Source organism: Anomaloglossus baeobatrachus, chromosome 6 (assembly GCF_048569485.1).
Source record: "Anomaloglossus baeobatrachus isolate aAnoBae1 chromosome 6, aAnoBae1.hap1, whole genome shotgun sequence".
In the NCBI taxonomy this organism is placed as follows: domain Eukaryota; kingdom Metazoa; phylum Chordata; class Amphibia; order Anura; family Aromobatidae; genus Anomaloglossus; species Anomaloglossus baeobatrachus.
The window spans coordinates 183,197,512-183,213,936 of record NC_134358.1 but is presented as its reverse complement, the minus strand read 5'-3'; the positions used below and the strand labels follow the sequence as shown (position 1 = coordinate 183,213,936).

The following is a 16,425-nucleotide window of genomic DNA, read 5'->3' as shown; positions in this document are numbered from 1 at the left end:
AGTCAGACCACACCCCCACACTGTGTGACAGTGTGCGAGGTTGCTTGGAACTGCACATGCAGTGTGAGTCTTTATAGCGGTGTAAAAATAAATAAATATAAAAATTTGCATATGGTTCTCCCATATTTTGATACCCAGCACAGATAAAGAATACAGCCATGCGCTTGGCTGTGTATCAAAATAAGTGGAACTGCATATGGTTTTTTTTTTATTTATTTAAAGAAATAATTTAAAAAAGCAGCGTGCTGTACCCCCCCCCCCCCACCCCTCCCAGTTTTGATACCCAGCCATGATAAAGCCCACAGCTGGGGAGACCATGGTTATTAGGCCCCCCAGCCTAAAAATAGGAGCCTGCAGCCGCCCACAATTGTTGCATCCATTAGATGTGACAATTCCTCATTCCGATTGCCTTAGTGTGGTGGCAATCTGGGTAATATGAGGGGCTAATGACAGCTGCCACTAAGCCCTAGAATAATAATGGGAGGCGTCTCTGAGACCCCCCCATTACTAATCTGTAAGGGAAAAGAAATAAACACAAATGCCAAAAAAACTTTATTTGAAATAAAATGCAAAAAAAACCTTCTTTCACCCTTGTATTGTCCCCAAAAACACTCAGGTCCAACAGACAAAGTCCCACAACGATCTTGGCTATACTACATCCTGCAGTCACAGCGTGCAAAAACAGAACATGACTGCCTGCTACAGCTGCAGGCAGAGACTGACGTAGCCGCAGCTGTAAGCGGTGACATCATTGAGTTTGTGTGGTCACACACAGCTGGAGGTTCCCTCAGTTCACCACCTGTGACTCGGGTAAACTGACCTCATTGAACTTTGTGTCCTCACCTAAGGTGAACTAAGTTCAAGCAGACCTGCAATTTTATTGTTGTTTTTTTTTTGCAGATTTGGTGCTGAACTTTATACATTGTATTCCTGCACCAAATCTACATCTTCTGGTAAAAAATGCATCAAAACGCGATGCGGTTTTGATACTGTATTACTGCAATTTTTATTTTTTTTGCCAGTTGATGCAGATTTGGTGCAGGAATATGGTGTAAACATTTTAGCACCAAATCTGCATCTCTTGGCAAAAAAATGCACAAAACGGTTTTGATTCCATTTCTGTGCGGTTCTCTGCCAGGAGATCCAGATTTGGTGCATAAATGTCTGCACCAGACTTCACGGTGGGACTTTGTCCAGTTCTCTTTTTACATCTCAGTCTTGGACTCTGTGAGTTGCTCATCTTTCCCTTATCCACATGTACATCAGTGACCTGCATTTATAGAGACCTGGAAAAAGGCACAAGGCCGAAACATCGGTCTTTTATGAATACATCTATCTATTAAAAATCTAAAAAAAAAGGAATTTTGCTTGGAAAGTACTGAACTATTCAAATAATTTTTACACATGGTGTGGCGGGGTTATTTCTAGTCCCCCCCTCCCCCATCGCCCCTTCTCCTGAGCATCTTGATTCTGGCAGTGGTAGCAGGGATTACCTATATAAAAAAGTATCACTTTTATATGTGGAGCAGCTCATACACAGCCACACAATTTCTTCCATATGAAAAATGACCGCAGCTTCAAGTCCCCTAAGGGGACTATGAAATACAGTGAAAAGTTCATATCACCATCCCTTTTTCCCCAACAAAAATAAAACAAAAATATACCCATATTTGGAGTTCCTGCATTTGTAAAAGTCCAATATATTAAAATATAAAATAAATTAATCCATTCTGTAAACAACATAATTGCAAAATAAGTCAAAACACCAGAATTAATGTTTTAAACTTCGGTAACATTGCAATATAATGCAATAAGAGGCGATCAAAACATTATATCTACCCTAAAATGGTATCAATAAAAATATCAGTTCAGGGCGCAAAAAGTAAGCCATCATACGACCCCAGATCCCGAAAAATGAAAATGTTACAGATGTCTGAAAATGAGGATAAAAGCTATTATTTTCTTACATATTTCTATTTGGATTTTTTTGTTTTGTTTTTTCTTCACCACTTAAAAAAAACAAACAAAAAAACTATACATATTTGGTATCTGGGTATTCGTACTGATCTGGAGAATCATGCCACGTCAGTTTTACCGCACAGTGAACATGGTAAATATAAAACCCAACAGACAATTGTTAAATTGCACTTTTTTATTTTTTTTTTTTTCCGGTTTTAACGCATTTGGAATCTTTTTTTCTGTTTTTCTGTGCAATCTGGGGCAGAACAGATGAGGTTTAAAATTTTGATGGGAAAAGTAAAAAGTTCTGGCTCTTGGAAGTTAAAACCAGAAATGAAAAAAACTGAAAATGGCCATGTCATGAAGGGGTTAAGGATAAAACTTGTGAAAAGTCCAGTGAAAGCTTATTAACTCTTCAGTTGATTTGCCGCAGGTTATCATTGTAAGGCTATGTGCGCATTTTGCGTCGAGGTAGTTGCAGTTCTAAACGCATCCTCTGTCAGAAATTGTCTTTGTCAAATTTGGTTTTGACCACAAGAACGATATAAATACGCTTGCGTTTTTACCGCATTTTAGCCGCGATTTTACCGCGATTTACATGCTTTTTCATTGCATAAAGTCAGATGCATTTTGATGACAAATACACTACTAAATAAAGTTTATACATTCAAACACTTTGAAAAAAACGGAAAAAAATATAAATGATAACAAATATCATGATTAAAATCAAACACAAAACTATTTATCAAAATTAATACTATAATTTAATATTCATGCTTAAAATATTGTTAAATTATGGATTTTCATTAATTTAATTGTCGGACTATGTGCGTGTGTGTAAAGGAACATATTATTCCCTTATTATAAAGTAAAAAAACGCATGCATTTATTTTGCCAAAAAAGCATGTTTACTGCATCAAAAAAGCATGTAAAACGCTGTAATTTTAATTTAGGTTGAGTTTTGAAAGTTCTCATTGACTCTAATGTTAGCAAAACGCTGCCAAAATGGCAGAAACAATTGACATGCTGCTTCTTTAAACGCAGAGATTTTGACAAATTTTCTGCAACAGAAACGCTGCGTTTAGAAAAGCAAAGTGCGCACAAGAAATCCCAATTTCCCATAGACTTTGCTTGAAAATCAAAACGCATGGATTTTTGCATTTAAACGCTGCTGTTGAAAACGATGCAGAAACACAAAAAAATATGCAAAGTGCGCACATAGCCTAAGGAAGGTGAATTGCCACCTACTAAAATTAACTTTCTTACTCCCAGGTGCTGCCAATTCTCCATCATAAAGGTGTGCCAGCCCGGCTACAGTCACTGATCACAGCACAGTAATGCAGGTAAGTGTCTCCCAGGCACCGCACTTTTAGTACAGAAGCAGGGCACCTTCCTGGCTGCTGTTAGCTGACATGACAGATTCTCTTTAAAGATTTGTCATACCTGATTGTCATTGTAACTCATTTAGGCCAGTTTTATACGTCTGTCATACACAGTCCATGCTCGGATCAGCATTTTACGCCCGACCCCCTGGTCACCTTAGCAAATGCTCTCATAAGATTATTAGCTGAGTCAAACAGCCTCGTAGGTCGGGCTTAATATTTCGATCTGAGCAAGGTACATAAAACCGCCCTCAGTCAGATCTTCCCTCATGTGGAAATGGCACGAGATCTCTCCAGGTGAGGCCTGAAACACACATCCATGAAAATGCACGCACGTGTGTTACGGTTCGTTTTCGGGTCCGTGTCCCGTTTGTGTCCGTTTTTATGGTCCGTGTGGCATCTGTGAATTGCGTATGCTAGCCGTGTGTGCGTGTGGAATGGCCGTGTGTGCGTGTGAAACGTAACTGACGTGTGAGTGTGTTGTCCGTGTGAAATGTCTGTGTGTGATGCTAAATGTCGTTGCTACATACCCGTTGACAGCAGACAGAGTCGCGCGCTGAGAATGAACTCAGGTGAACTTCACCCGACTTCATTGTCATCCCGCGGCTCTGTCTGTGTCGCCTCCTGATTAGCAGTCACCTGTGAAGGACTCACCGGTGACCGCTAATCCCCTCAGTGACTGAAGTGAGCAGCGCGATTACCACTGCCGTCACTCAGGCTTCCCGCGGCTAGCTGGATCCTCCACCCCCCGTGACTGCAACTCACCTGTGACTTCATCGCTGTCACTCGGGCGACTTGGTGTCACAGGTGGAGGATCCAGCGGTGGCTGCGAGTAACCTGAGTGACGGCACAGCTGATCGCGCGGCTCACCTCAGTTGCTGCGTGGAGCTGTCAGGAGCGGTGGTGTTCTTCTGCAGCTCCTGTCACTTTCATGTAGCAGAGCTGGAAGTGACGCGAGACCTCCGTGGATTATGCCGGACATGGATGGGTATTTGGGGCATAATAAATTGGTGAACAAGGGTGTTTTTTAGTGTTTATTATTTCAAATAAAGGATTTTTCGTTGTGTGTGTGTTTATTTACTGTAACTTACAGGTTAATCATGACAGGTATCTCGGAGAGACGCCTGCAATGATTAATCTTGGACTTAGTGGCAGCTATGGGCTGCCATTAACTCTTTATTACCCCGATTGCCAACGCACCAGGGCTATTCGGGAAGAGCCGGGTAGAGTCCCAGAACTGTCGCATCTAATGGATATGGCATTTCTGGGCGGCTGTTGGCTGTTATTGTTAGGCTGGGGAGCTCACCATAACGTAGAGCTCCCCATCCTGAGAATACCAGCCTTCAGCCGTGTGACTTTACCCTGGCTGGTATGAAAATGGGGCAGGGACCGCACGTCGTTGTTTTTTAATTATTTTTTTTTTTTTTTACTGCACAGTATAGACCCGCCCACCAGTTGCAGCGAGACAGCTGTCACTCAGTGTGGGGGCGTGTCCCACTGCAACCAATCATAGGCGCCGGTGGGCGGGGAAAGCAGGGAATACGAGATTGATTAATGAGCGGCCGGCTTTTTCAAAATAGTAAAAGCCGCCGGAGTTTATTGAACAGCCGTGAAGAGCCGAGCCGGTGATCGGGGAACGGTGAGTATGAGAGAGGGGGGAGACTGACCGACAGAGAGAGGGACAGTCAAGACGTAGAGAGAGACAGACAGACAGAGACCGACCGACGGACTGAGGGAGATTGACCGACATACACAGAAAAAGAAAGAATGACCGACATCGCTAGAAAAAAGCACAAAACTTACACGGAGCATACGGAGATGCATCCGTGTCACGTACTTGTGCGCACATACCCATTGACTTTCATGGGGTCCGTGTGTGCGTGTTTCGTGCAGAAAACGGACATGCTTCAGTGCAAAACGGAAACACATACGGATCACGGACACGGACCTTATGGAATAACGCACGTGTGACCTCAATGATAGATTAACATTGGTGCATGTTTGTCCGTGTCTCCGGTACATACGGGAACGGACCAAACACGCACGTGTTTAACGGATGTTTGTTTCTGGCCTAAAGTGAAGGGTGCTTTATATATTTGCATTGTCAGATCATTAACTGATATGGTGATAAATGTGTGTGTGTGTGTGTTTGTGTGTGTGTGTGTGTGTGTGTGTGTGTTTGTTTGTGTGTGTGTATACCTGTGTACCCTCACATCTGCGTATACATTTTTTTTCTGATTTTTCATCCCGAAAAGTTGACATTTTAATCCATATGGAATGTGAGTGTGCAATTAATTTATTTTTTTCTTGCATTACCTAGCATCTGTATGACATGTTATTTGTGTTTTGTTTATTTTCTCATTGCAACTATTACTCTACACTCATATACAGGGCCATTTATAGTGTTCAATGCTACAGAATGGTAATGTATCCGTAAAAAAACAAATACTACCAGGATTGTCAGTGTGCCGTCCATATTTTTTTTTTTTTTTTTTCTTCTTGCACCTGTAGACTTGCATGGTTGAGTTTCTGCTGTTTTACACGACCATAATCTCAACCAAAGAGAAACAGGGGCAAAGCAGTCATGGGTCACACCAGGGACCATCAAATCAATAATCAATATACCAACTTTTGCAAAAATATCATAAATATTTATTTAAATATAGTGCATAGCAAAAGAAGTGACATTAAATACAGATTACAAAAATCATGAACACTGATCAGGCTAAAGCAGTGTCACAGATGAAAAACACGGGTCCACAGACCATATGGGGAGTGCGAGTGTACTTATGTCATCAGAGGGCTCCTCAGAGTTATTTGTACAAAGACCATAGTTGCCCATCATATAATAACAAGGATCATAAACAATTCAAGGGGCATTACAGCATATGTCCAGGGTGACGGGCACTCACAAAATTAAGTTCCCATTACTCAGAGGGGCCAAAATCAGTACAAGGAAAACCAGCTAGGGAGTAAATGAAGGTTAACTAGAAGCACTCCCATCAAAACACTCACCTATAGGTAGCCGTGGAGACCGAGGAAAACGTGCCCCGACGCGCACGTTTCGCTGACTTCTTCGGGGGGCCCCTCTGAGTAATGGGAACTTAATTTTGTGAGTGCCCGTCACCCTGGACATATGCTGTAATGCCCCTTGAATTGTTTATGATCCTTGTTATTATATGATGGGCAACTATGGTCTTTGTACAAATAACTCTGAGGAGCCCTCTGATGACATAAGTACACTCGCACTCCCCATATGGTCTGTGGACCCGTGTTTTTCATCTGTGACACTGCTTTAGCCTGATCAGTATTCATGATTTTTGTAATGTGTATTTAATGTCACTTCTTTTGCTATGCACTATATTTAAATAAATATTTATGATATTTTTGCAAAAGTTGGTATATTGATTATTGATTTGATGGTCCCTGGTGTGACCCATGACTGCTTTGCCCCTGTTTCTTTTTGGTTGTGCTTATGTATACTGGGTGCAGTCCTAATAATATGGTAAAATTGGTCGTACATCTTGTCCTTTTTTGTTTGATTCACGACCATAATCTGCCTGCTGCGATTTTCATTTTTATTTTTTTTCTCCCTTTCTATTTCCCTTTCAGGCAGAAAGCGACTGAGAAAAAAATATTGCAGATCAGCCCTGTCTTATTGTTTAACATTTGGTGCGAGTACAATCTGATTTCTTTTCTTTTTTTTTCTTTCCAATTGCTTTCTGCGAACTTATACGCAGATGTGAGTGAACCGTGAATATGAAAGTCATGACCGGTTTGTAAGATGGTCAATGTTATGATGATGCAAATAAATACAGATATTTTTCTAGTTATATAAATGCGGATGAAACGAAACGCGGTGTCTCGTGTGTTGTGATTGGCTCTATAGGTAACAGTTATTATTGCAGTTGTATAAAGAAAAGGGTGGGTGAGGTTCCTACATTCTTAAAACCAGTAGAGCTGGTATTTCAGCACCGCTGTGCCAGAAGACCTCAGCATGATGAGGAAAGTCTTACACACTGTAAGGCTGTGTGCGCATGCTGCGTTTTTTTTTTCTGCGTTTTTTGGTGCAGTTTGTTACCCAAAACTGCATCTTTCCTCCTCCCAGCAAAGTCTATAAGAATTCCGAAATGCTGTGCGCTCCTTGCTTCTTTTTTTCCTTGCACTTTTGGGTGCAGAAAAAAGAAGCAATATTTTACTAAAAAAAACCGCATGGGCCAAAAACGCACAAACGCATGCTTTTTTTATGCGTTTTCTGGCACAGGCGGTGTTTTTGGGTGACAAAACACAAACCTCCAGTGTGCGAACATAGCCTTAAAATGCACAATTTTATTTTAAGGCCCTTTTACATAAGGGGGTGATTAGCAGAGCGAATATTCATGTCGATAATATTGTCAATCATTGCCAAATGAATAGTGATGGGTGGACTCACAGATACCCGGGATCGGCTGGTCCAACCAAGTTAAAAAACAAACAATCTGGTATGGGCCTGGAATTAATTCCAGATATCTGTCCGGATGCCGGTCCACATGTAAGTCTATAGGGACCAGAATTGGGCACTTTAAAATTATGGTAGAAGGAATAGGGGAATTGGAGCAAGCACTTTATACTTACTGAGTCTCCCACTTTCCTCTAACACTACTTCCGGGGCCACTCATTATCCTTCATACATATTCACTGTGTCACAAACCGAGCTGCGGCGTCTTCTCTGATGCCTCCTGGGACGATTTCACCCTATGCTCGGCCTCGTTCAGTTCGCTTCCTTGAGTCTCTGGTACTGACCCGAACATCTAGGTGTTTTCAGCCTAAGTCCTGGGTTGTGCCTTCTGAGCATGCTCAACCTGATAGTCTCAATTCTGAGACTAAGGGGTACTTTGCCCGTTGCGACATCGCTACTGCGATATCGTCTGGGTCAAATCTAAAGTGACGCACATCCGGCGCCGGTAACAAGGTCGCAACGTGTAAAGCCTAGATGCGCCGATAAACGCTCTCAAAAGTGTCGTAAATCGGTGATCTGTGTAGCGTTGGCAATTTTCATAATGTCGCACCAACAGGAGATACGATGTTGTTCCTTGTTCCTGCGGCAGCACACATCGCTGCGTGTGAAGCCGCAGGAGCGAGGAACATCTCCTTACCTGCCTCCACCGGCTATGCGGAAGGGAGAAGGTGGGCGGGATGTTTACGTCCCGCTCATCTCCGCCCCTCCGCTTCTATTGGCCTTCTGCCGTGTGACGTCGCTGTGTCGCCGCACGACCCGCCCCCTTAGGAAGGAGGCGGGCCGCCGGCCAGAGCGATGTCGCAGGGCCGGTAATTGCGTGTGAAGCTGCCGTAGCGATAATGTTCGCTACGGCAGCTATCACAAGATATCTCATGTGTGACGGGGGCGGGTACTATTGCGCTCGGCACCGCTAGCATCGGCTAGCGATGTCGCAGCGTGCAAAGTACCCCTTAGTCAGTGGTTCATGCTTCTGAGCATGCTCAGGCACTTAGTGCATCAGGTGTCCAAATGACGTGGCGCAATCCCATTGGCCTAGTGACATCACAGATGACAAGGCGTGATCCCATTAGCCGTAGTGACATCACAGATGACGTGTGGTCACATGGAAGGCCGCTCATTGGTTATGGTTTGGGTGGGCCATAGGGATCTCCATCTTGTGGGTTGTTTTTAGGTTATTTAAGCCTTGGGCACCCACATGGCTGCGCTCAGTCGTCTTCATACGTGGTGCAGCAAGCACTTACTACATTAGTACAGGGCCAGGTGTTTAAGTCCTCTGGGACTCATACAGGGTTAGGAGGCAGGTGTAGGGCGAGGCGTCGCGGTCACATCAGACCGGTTATGGGTCAGTTGCCGGTTAGGCAGAGCTTCTGGGCTTCGCTAGTACTGGGTTCACTGGTGGGTAACCAGTGGAACTCCACAGTAGTCCTTGATAGGAGCTAGTGACTTCATTGACTCCTCTACACACCCTTTGAGTCTCCTTCATTGTGGGATACGGTTAGTGTCCACTAAATACACCCTATTCGTACTGTGTACGCCACATATATATTTGCTTCTGTGAAGTAACAGAAGTGATAAGTCGTAACCTGACGCTGTAAAATAACAGTCCTCCGTAGAGTTTATATTAGAGCATCCGTGTGAAATGTAACACGAGATCTCAGGCCTTGGCGCCCTGTGCAGTAACAGAGTTGCCATTACTATAGCTATACCCCATACCTCTCTGTGTTGTAATAGAGTTCATGGTCTTACTTTTACTTTCCTCCCTGTGAGTTCTTTAACTCAGGGGACTCTGATATTTAGTAGCATTTGCCTAGTTGCTGTTCAGGCTCCTATCTACCAGCAGCAGCCATAACATCTCTGCACGGTGGACTTCTGATAGGCGTATTTCTCTATCTATTAGTCCATCAGTTAGCCATACTGTAACACACTGCTTTCCCCACTCACCATCAGTCCCTGCATCTCTGATTGCAGTCAGACGTGGGGATCCTATGTAACAGCGTGTCTGGCTGCAACCAATCAGAGGTGCTGTGTGTATGTCTCTATTGCTGTAAAAAGAAATAAATAAAATTGGCATCGAAACCCCCTCATATTGATACCCAACACAGATATAGCATACAGCTACAGGTTGCAGTCCCCAGCTGTGTGCTTATCTTGGCAGTGTATCAAAATAAGAGGAACCGCATGCAGCATTTTTTTTTGTTACCCAGTCTTGATAAAGCCAACAGCTGGTATCCTGTATTCTCAGGCTTGGGAAGCCCATCCTTATTGGGCCCCCAGCCTAAAAATAGCAGCATGCAGTCACCCAGGATTGTCATATCCATTAGATGCAACAGTCCTGGAAGTTTTTCCGGCTCATCCAGATTGCCCTGGTGAAGTGGCAATCATGGTAATAAGGGTTTAATAACAGCTCAAAGCTGCCACTAAGTTCTAGATTAGTAATTGGAGAAGTTTGAGTCCCCCCACCCCTTACTAATCTGTACCTGAAACAAAATAAACACAAACACACCGAAAAAATCATTTATTTGAAGTAAAATACAGAAAACACACACCGTCAAGCCCCCAAACACCAAGTTCCGACATAATCCACACAAGGTTCCACGACCATTCCAGCCCCGCTACATCTGAATTGACAGCGTGCTACCATAGAACATGACCGCCCGCTGTGAGCTTAAGACAGAGAATGAGCCACGCGATAAGTGGTGACATCACAAATAACCTCACCTGAGGTCACTCAGTTCAATGAGGTCACCTGAGGTCAGGTTATCTGTGATCACAGGTGGAGGACCGTGGGACCCTCCAGCTGTGACCACAAATAACCTGAGTGCCGTCACCGCTTATCACGTGGCTCAGTCTCTGCCTGAAGCTCACAGCGGGCGGTCATGTTCTATGGCCGCACGCTGTCAAATCAGATGTAGCTGAGCTGGAATTGTCGTGGGACCTCGTATGGATTACGCTGGACCTGGGTGTTCTGGGGGTTAATAAAGGGGTGAAAGGTGTGTGTTTTTCTTTTTTTTGTTTTTTTTTTGTATTTTATTTCAAATAAAGAATCTTTTCGGTGTTTGTGTTTATTTCTTTTCACTTACAGATTTGTAATGGGGGAGGGGGTCTCATAGATGCCTCCTATTACAATTCTAGGGCTTAGGTGCAGCTGTGAGCTGTTATTAACCCCTTATTACCCGGATTGCCACTGCACCAAGGCAATCTGGATGAGCAGGGTACAGTTCCGGGATTGTCGCTTCTAATGAAGCAGTGGATGTAGTGAATATGTATGAAGCTAATGAGCGGCCCCGGAAGCAGTTACAGCTGCGCCGGAAACTCAGTAAGTATAGCTCTCCTTATTTTATTCTTATTTTTCATTTATTTATTTATTTTTTATTCCTCGAGTTGCCAGACTCTATCATTACCCGGAGTTCCCTCAGAACTCCGGGCCTGGCGCTCAGGTACTTTTGAACCGCTACTTTTGAACCGGGTTTGCCCATCACTGCACAGGAAGAGATGCCCAGCGATTTTGGCTAACAAACAGGCAAACACTTGTTCTGCTTGGAGCAACCGCATCATGCAGTCAGAGATTGGCTTTGACTACGGGAAACCCTCCTGAAGATCAACTCTTTGGGCTATGTGCCCACGGGACTATGTACCCGCGGAATTTGCCGCGGAAAACCTGCGGATTTATCTGGATTTTCTAGATATATCTACAGGTTTTAGCAAGTACAGACACTCCCCATGTTATCCTATGGGATATGGGGAGTGTCTGTGTCCATGCTGCGGTATGTGCGGCTGTGGATGTCCCGCAGCCGCACATAACTGCATGTCAATTATTCCTGTGGAAATACCTGCGGAATTCCCGACCCTCCACTACGGAGATAGAGGCCGGGACTTCCGCAGGTAAATCGCATGAATATTCGCAGGTTTTCCGCAGTTATTTCGCTGGGATTCCGGGGAGCTGCTGCGGGAAACCTGTGGACATCCCTTCGGATATATCCGCAGGTACAGAGTCCTGTGGGCACATAGCCTTAAAGGGTTAGCATCACCATCACAAAGGCCTTATTTAGACATTCGTTGTTTTCACAATTGTGAAAAAAATGATCTTCCTAGTGTAGTGTTAAAATAAACAGTACACGGATTGCACCAAGGTCAGCATTGATGTGCTCTCCATGAATCCTTAAATTTATGGTTGATTTTGATTCGTAACTTGGATAAAAAACTTTTTTTTTTTTTTTAAACCACGGTTCACAAAAAAAAAAGCACAAATATGGACATACTCAGGGAGCATAATGAAGTTATGTTCAACCCTTAAAAAATACTGATAGAGCAAATGCCCATGAAATGTATGATTGCTCATTGTCTGGGTTAGCTGCTTCATTCAGATGTACATTTTCTTGTATGTATTCTATTCATGACTTTTACTCTAGTAGCATCAGAGACTGCTCAGTTCTGGCTAGTGGAAAAACCATGACGCTGATCCAAACACAAATCCATAGCCACCCTGATCTAGAAATGCCCACAGTTCGTGAGCAAGGGATACCTTCCGTTGATGTCAGTGTTACCTGCAAGGACTTCTCCAGACTAGGCAGGTCCATTAAAGGGAAGCTATCCCAATGGAGATGGATGCACATATATCTTTTGCATGTGACTTGTATTGAAAATACGGTATTTGATCCCTGCTATATAGTTTAATTTGTCTACTATACCTTGTAGAACAATTGTACGTGTGTGTGTGTGTGTGTATATGTATGTAAGGATTGGTACATACTGCGTCTGTGCACACTGTTGGACGCATACATTCAGGAGGTATGCACCCGACAGTGGCCACAGTCAGAATGATCAATTGGAAAAAGAAACCTACTCCATGGTATAAGTTTCTCTGCTAGATGGAGGCCTATGGGATTGTTAAAATATATGTTGGGAGAGGTGAAAACTGATTTCAATGTGTACTGTACGTGAAGCCTAAACGTGTGTACTTTGTACTGAATTCTATTAAATGACCTGAGTGGTAACATTGCTTTCTATAGACAGGCACAAAGTAACCATCGTGACATCACCTAAGATGTAGTCGAATGCACATGGATGTTATATATTTATGGAGCTCCTTTGATCGACACACACATGGCTGCAATGAAGTCTGGACTTGGTACAGAAAAGAGTTTCCGCCTTAACAGGAGATATGTGTTTTTGTTGAAGTGCCTTGGGTTTATATTCTTCACAATTTTTTTCTGTGAGTTCTTGCTTTACTACTTTGTTATAATCCAGTGCCAGTGGCCAAATCTGAAGACTAGTCCAACACCGGCATCTCCATTGAAGGCTATGTTCTTATCAGATACTCATCTGCTTGGGAAAATCACTGGTCATTGGTTTGACAAATTCAGACGGTAAGAACTGAGAGGATGAGGAATACCGCTATGTACTTGCCTTTATTTCTATAAAATAATCAATAAAAGTGAACCAAAGACAATAAAATGTTAGGTGTTAAGCAAATATATTAAAGAAGTATTCCTTTCTATTACATTTATGGCATACATATTGATCTCTCCATGTTTCTTCAGAATGTGGGCCATGTTGGCTTCTAATTTCAATGGAGAGGTGGTCAGACTTTACATACAAATAATGGAAATTCCAACCACCACTTCACGAATAAAGAAGAGCAGGATGATCTGAGATTGGCATGCATCATATAACAGTGCAAATTCACACATTTATTCCAACTGTACTATTATACAAAATGAGATTTTTTTTAGCAAATAATTGATCAATTCTTTCAGCCACTTCACGGCAAATCTCGATAGGGGGATCCTACTCTATATTATGTATTTCATGTGCCATGTGGCCTCCTAGATAAAAAAAAAAAAAATTAAAAGCAGAACCATATACTGAAGCACAGTATATTAGGTTGTAGTTATGCTACATTGGTCTAGTGCCTGACCACCACCATACCATGCACGCCTGACTTTGGTTTGCAATATATTCCTCCTGTTGGTGGCTATTCACATTCAGCTGCCTCACCCTTTTCCACAGGCAATGCTAATTAGGCACCATTCTTGGATCTGGTCCGCCTTTATGGCTGCTGGTCTGACACCGTGAAGGTCAGTTCTGATATTGTCCTTGTGTGTGTAGTGTCTGCTACACACGCTGGGACCTGGGCTGACCTGTTATCTGCAGTTACCAATTGTTGTGACATGGAAGCGGTTATATATAAGTTACAGGTATGTGTGCTTCAGTATATGGTTCTGCTTTTAATAATTTTTTTTTTTTTTTTTAAATCTAGGAGGCCGCATGGCGCATGAAATACATAATATACTCTAGTCTAGTCTAGACCCCCCTATCGTGAAGTGGCAGGGGTGGCTCAAAGAATTCATCAATTATTTGATACAAATCTCATTTTTTATTATAGTACAGTTGAAGAACTAACAGAGTTAAATAGATGGGTAGAGTGCTCAAAAAGGGACTAACATGTAATCTCAACCCTATTTAAAAATGTGCAATTTTTATTAATATTCATTAAAATGTACCCACAAACAGACACACAAACATAAATGAGAATGGATCACGATATCCTTGTAAATAACCAAGGAATTTTATATACACACTCACTTTAGGAAAAGGAAGGGAAACTAATATAGCCCTATAAGGGTAGTGTATCCCTACCTAACAACGGAGGGTATGACACCATAAGTTACCGGGCGCCCCCGTTCCACGTCGGCTCTCACTCTCCCTGACCCTGATATAGGGATGGGATGGAAAGCCCTATAGTGGTGCTTGCACAGTACAATATATATGAGTTCCCAAATGGTAATACTCTTCCCTGTATTGTTTTCCTTAGATCAAGAAGGTATCAATTTACTGATCTACAACCAGGAATTCCTATTCATGATACTAGCACTGTACAAGACGTATAGACTTCTATTCCTAATAAATTATCTTTATGCAAGGTAGTGATCCATAAGAGTTATTTACAAGCCATGGATTGTTATTGAACAGGACCCGCTGCCGTCTCCCCTTAGCCTCCTGATGAACCTCTAAAGGGAGAGGAGAAACGCGTTGAGGCCTGGCAGGCCTGGATTCCTGCTTCTCAGGGAAGTAATTCATCTTTTCTCCCTGTTATACTATATTATATAGAATATGATTGGAGCAACCTTTTCTATTTCGCAGTAATTTGCAGGGGTGTCTGTATCCCATTTTTCTTTCAGCTCCTGGGGTATAATGGGGAGATTATCTGAGCCCCTTGTGATATGACTCTAGGTGACTGTAATATACTTGTGGGGTATACCACCCTGTAACATATGTGGTTGTGAGTGTGTATATAAAATTCCTTGGTTATTTACAAGGATATCGTGATCCATTCTCATTTATGTTTGTGTGTCTGTTTGTGGGTACATTTTAATGAATATTAATAAAAATTGCACATTTTAAAATAGGGTTGAGATTACATTATAGTACAGTTGGAATAAATCCGTGAATTTGCACTTTTATATGATGCATGCCACTTTCTGATCGTGCTGGCTCTTTTTCTTCACGAATAGTGGAGTTTGTGCCTCATTCGCAAAATACTTGCAGTTCTCATCAGCAGGACTTGCACTTACTAGACATTTATGGCATATCCGGCAGGCATTACTTAGGCTAAGTTCATGCAATGAGTATTTGGTGCGTTTTTGTTGTAGGAGAATTTCTAATCAATGAGGTTATTTGCGCATTTTCGTTGCATTTTTCATCTGTTTTTTTTGTCTTTTTTTTTTTTTCTGTTTTGGTACATCATGTTTTAAATAAAACGACTTTGTTTTGACTATATCCTGCTACTTGGGTGTGATAAAACTTTAGTGATAGTCATGTGCAAATTACATACATTCAATAAAAACAGTAGGATTTTCCTTATCTCGATAAAGTCGGTGGGGGCAATTGCAAAAAAAATGAATATTTATTGCAAGAGAAATTGATTTGTTGCAGATTTGAAAAAAAAAAAAAATGCATCACAAGTCTGTTTCCACAGTGTAAGAGGAAAAGTACAGTGGGCATGAGATTTATATAAATCCCATTCACTTTGCTGGAACTTTTAAGACTGATTTTTGAACACGAAAGAGCTCGCCAAATCATTAGACTGCACTTGAATGTCAGCCCTGTGCAGTTGATATATGCCGAGACAGACCATGGAGAAGATGGAAAAATTAATCTCTCAATCTTCCCCACATCCTCGCATGCCAGAGAATCAGATCACCGTGAATGACATTCACGCTAGCAGCAGAGTTTGAGCCGAGTGTCATTAGCATATCTCATCACATTCTCTCACATTGGATGCTACATGCTAGTGTGACCCCAGCCTTATGCTGAATTTGTTTAACAAGAGCCTGTCATATAAAACAAATGCTATTAAATTGCAGATATTGGATTAATAATGTTGTAAAACTGCCTGGCTGCTCCACTGAAAGTCTGGCTACTGGGAGGACATTAACTTTATTCCTCCCAGCTGCCTCCGGCTTTCCGTCATACTGGAGCTGCCAAAGCAGTTTTGTTACTGCTCAGTACATAGTGAGCAGAGATTGTAACCAGGCCCCTGGCACTGCTAACAGCCGGCTTAACATTGCATCAGTGTCTGTCTGA

At 42.5% G+C, this 16,425-nt stretch overlaps 1 protein-coding gene across 3 annotated transcripts in view; it reads left to right on the top strand.

The window, feature by feature from the left end:
• The window catches only part of MPPE1 (metallophosphoesterase 1), a 299,670-nt gene that overhangs the window by 186,558 nt on the left and 96,687 nt on the right, over positions 1-16,425 (top strand). For all 3 annotated transcript variants that reach the window (XM_075314563.1, XM_075314564.1, XM_075314562.1), the window contains exons 2-3: positions 3,232-3,302; positions 12,849-13,205. In XM_075314563.1, the coding sequence (XP_075170678.1) occupies positions 12,904-13,205 (302 nt within the window). In that variant the 5' untranslated portion in view covers positions 3,232-3,302; positions 12,849-12,903. The remainder of the gene's footprint in view (positions 1-3,231; positions 3,303-12,848; positions 13,206-16,425) is intronic.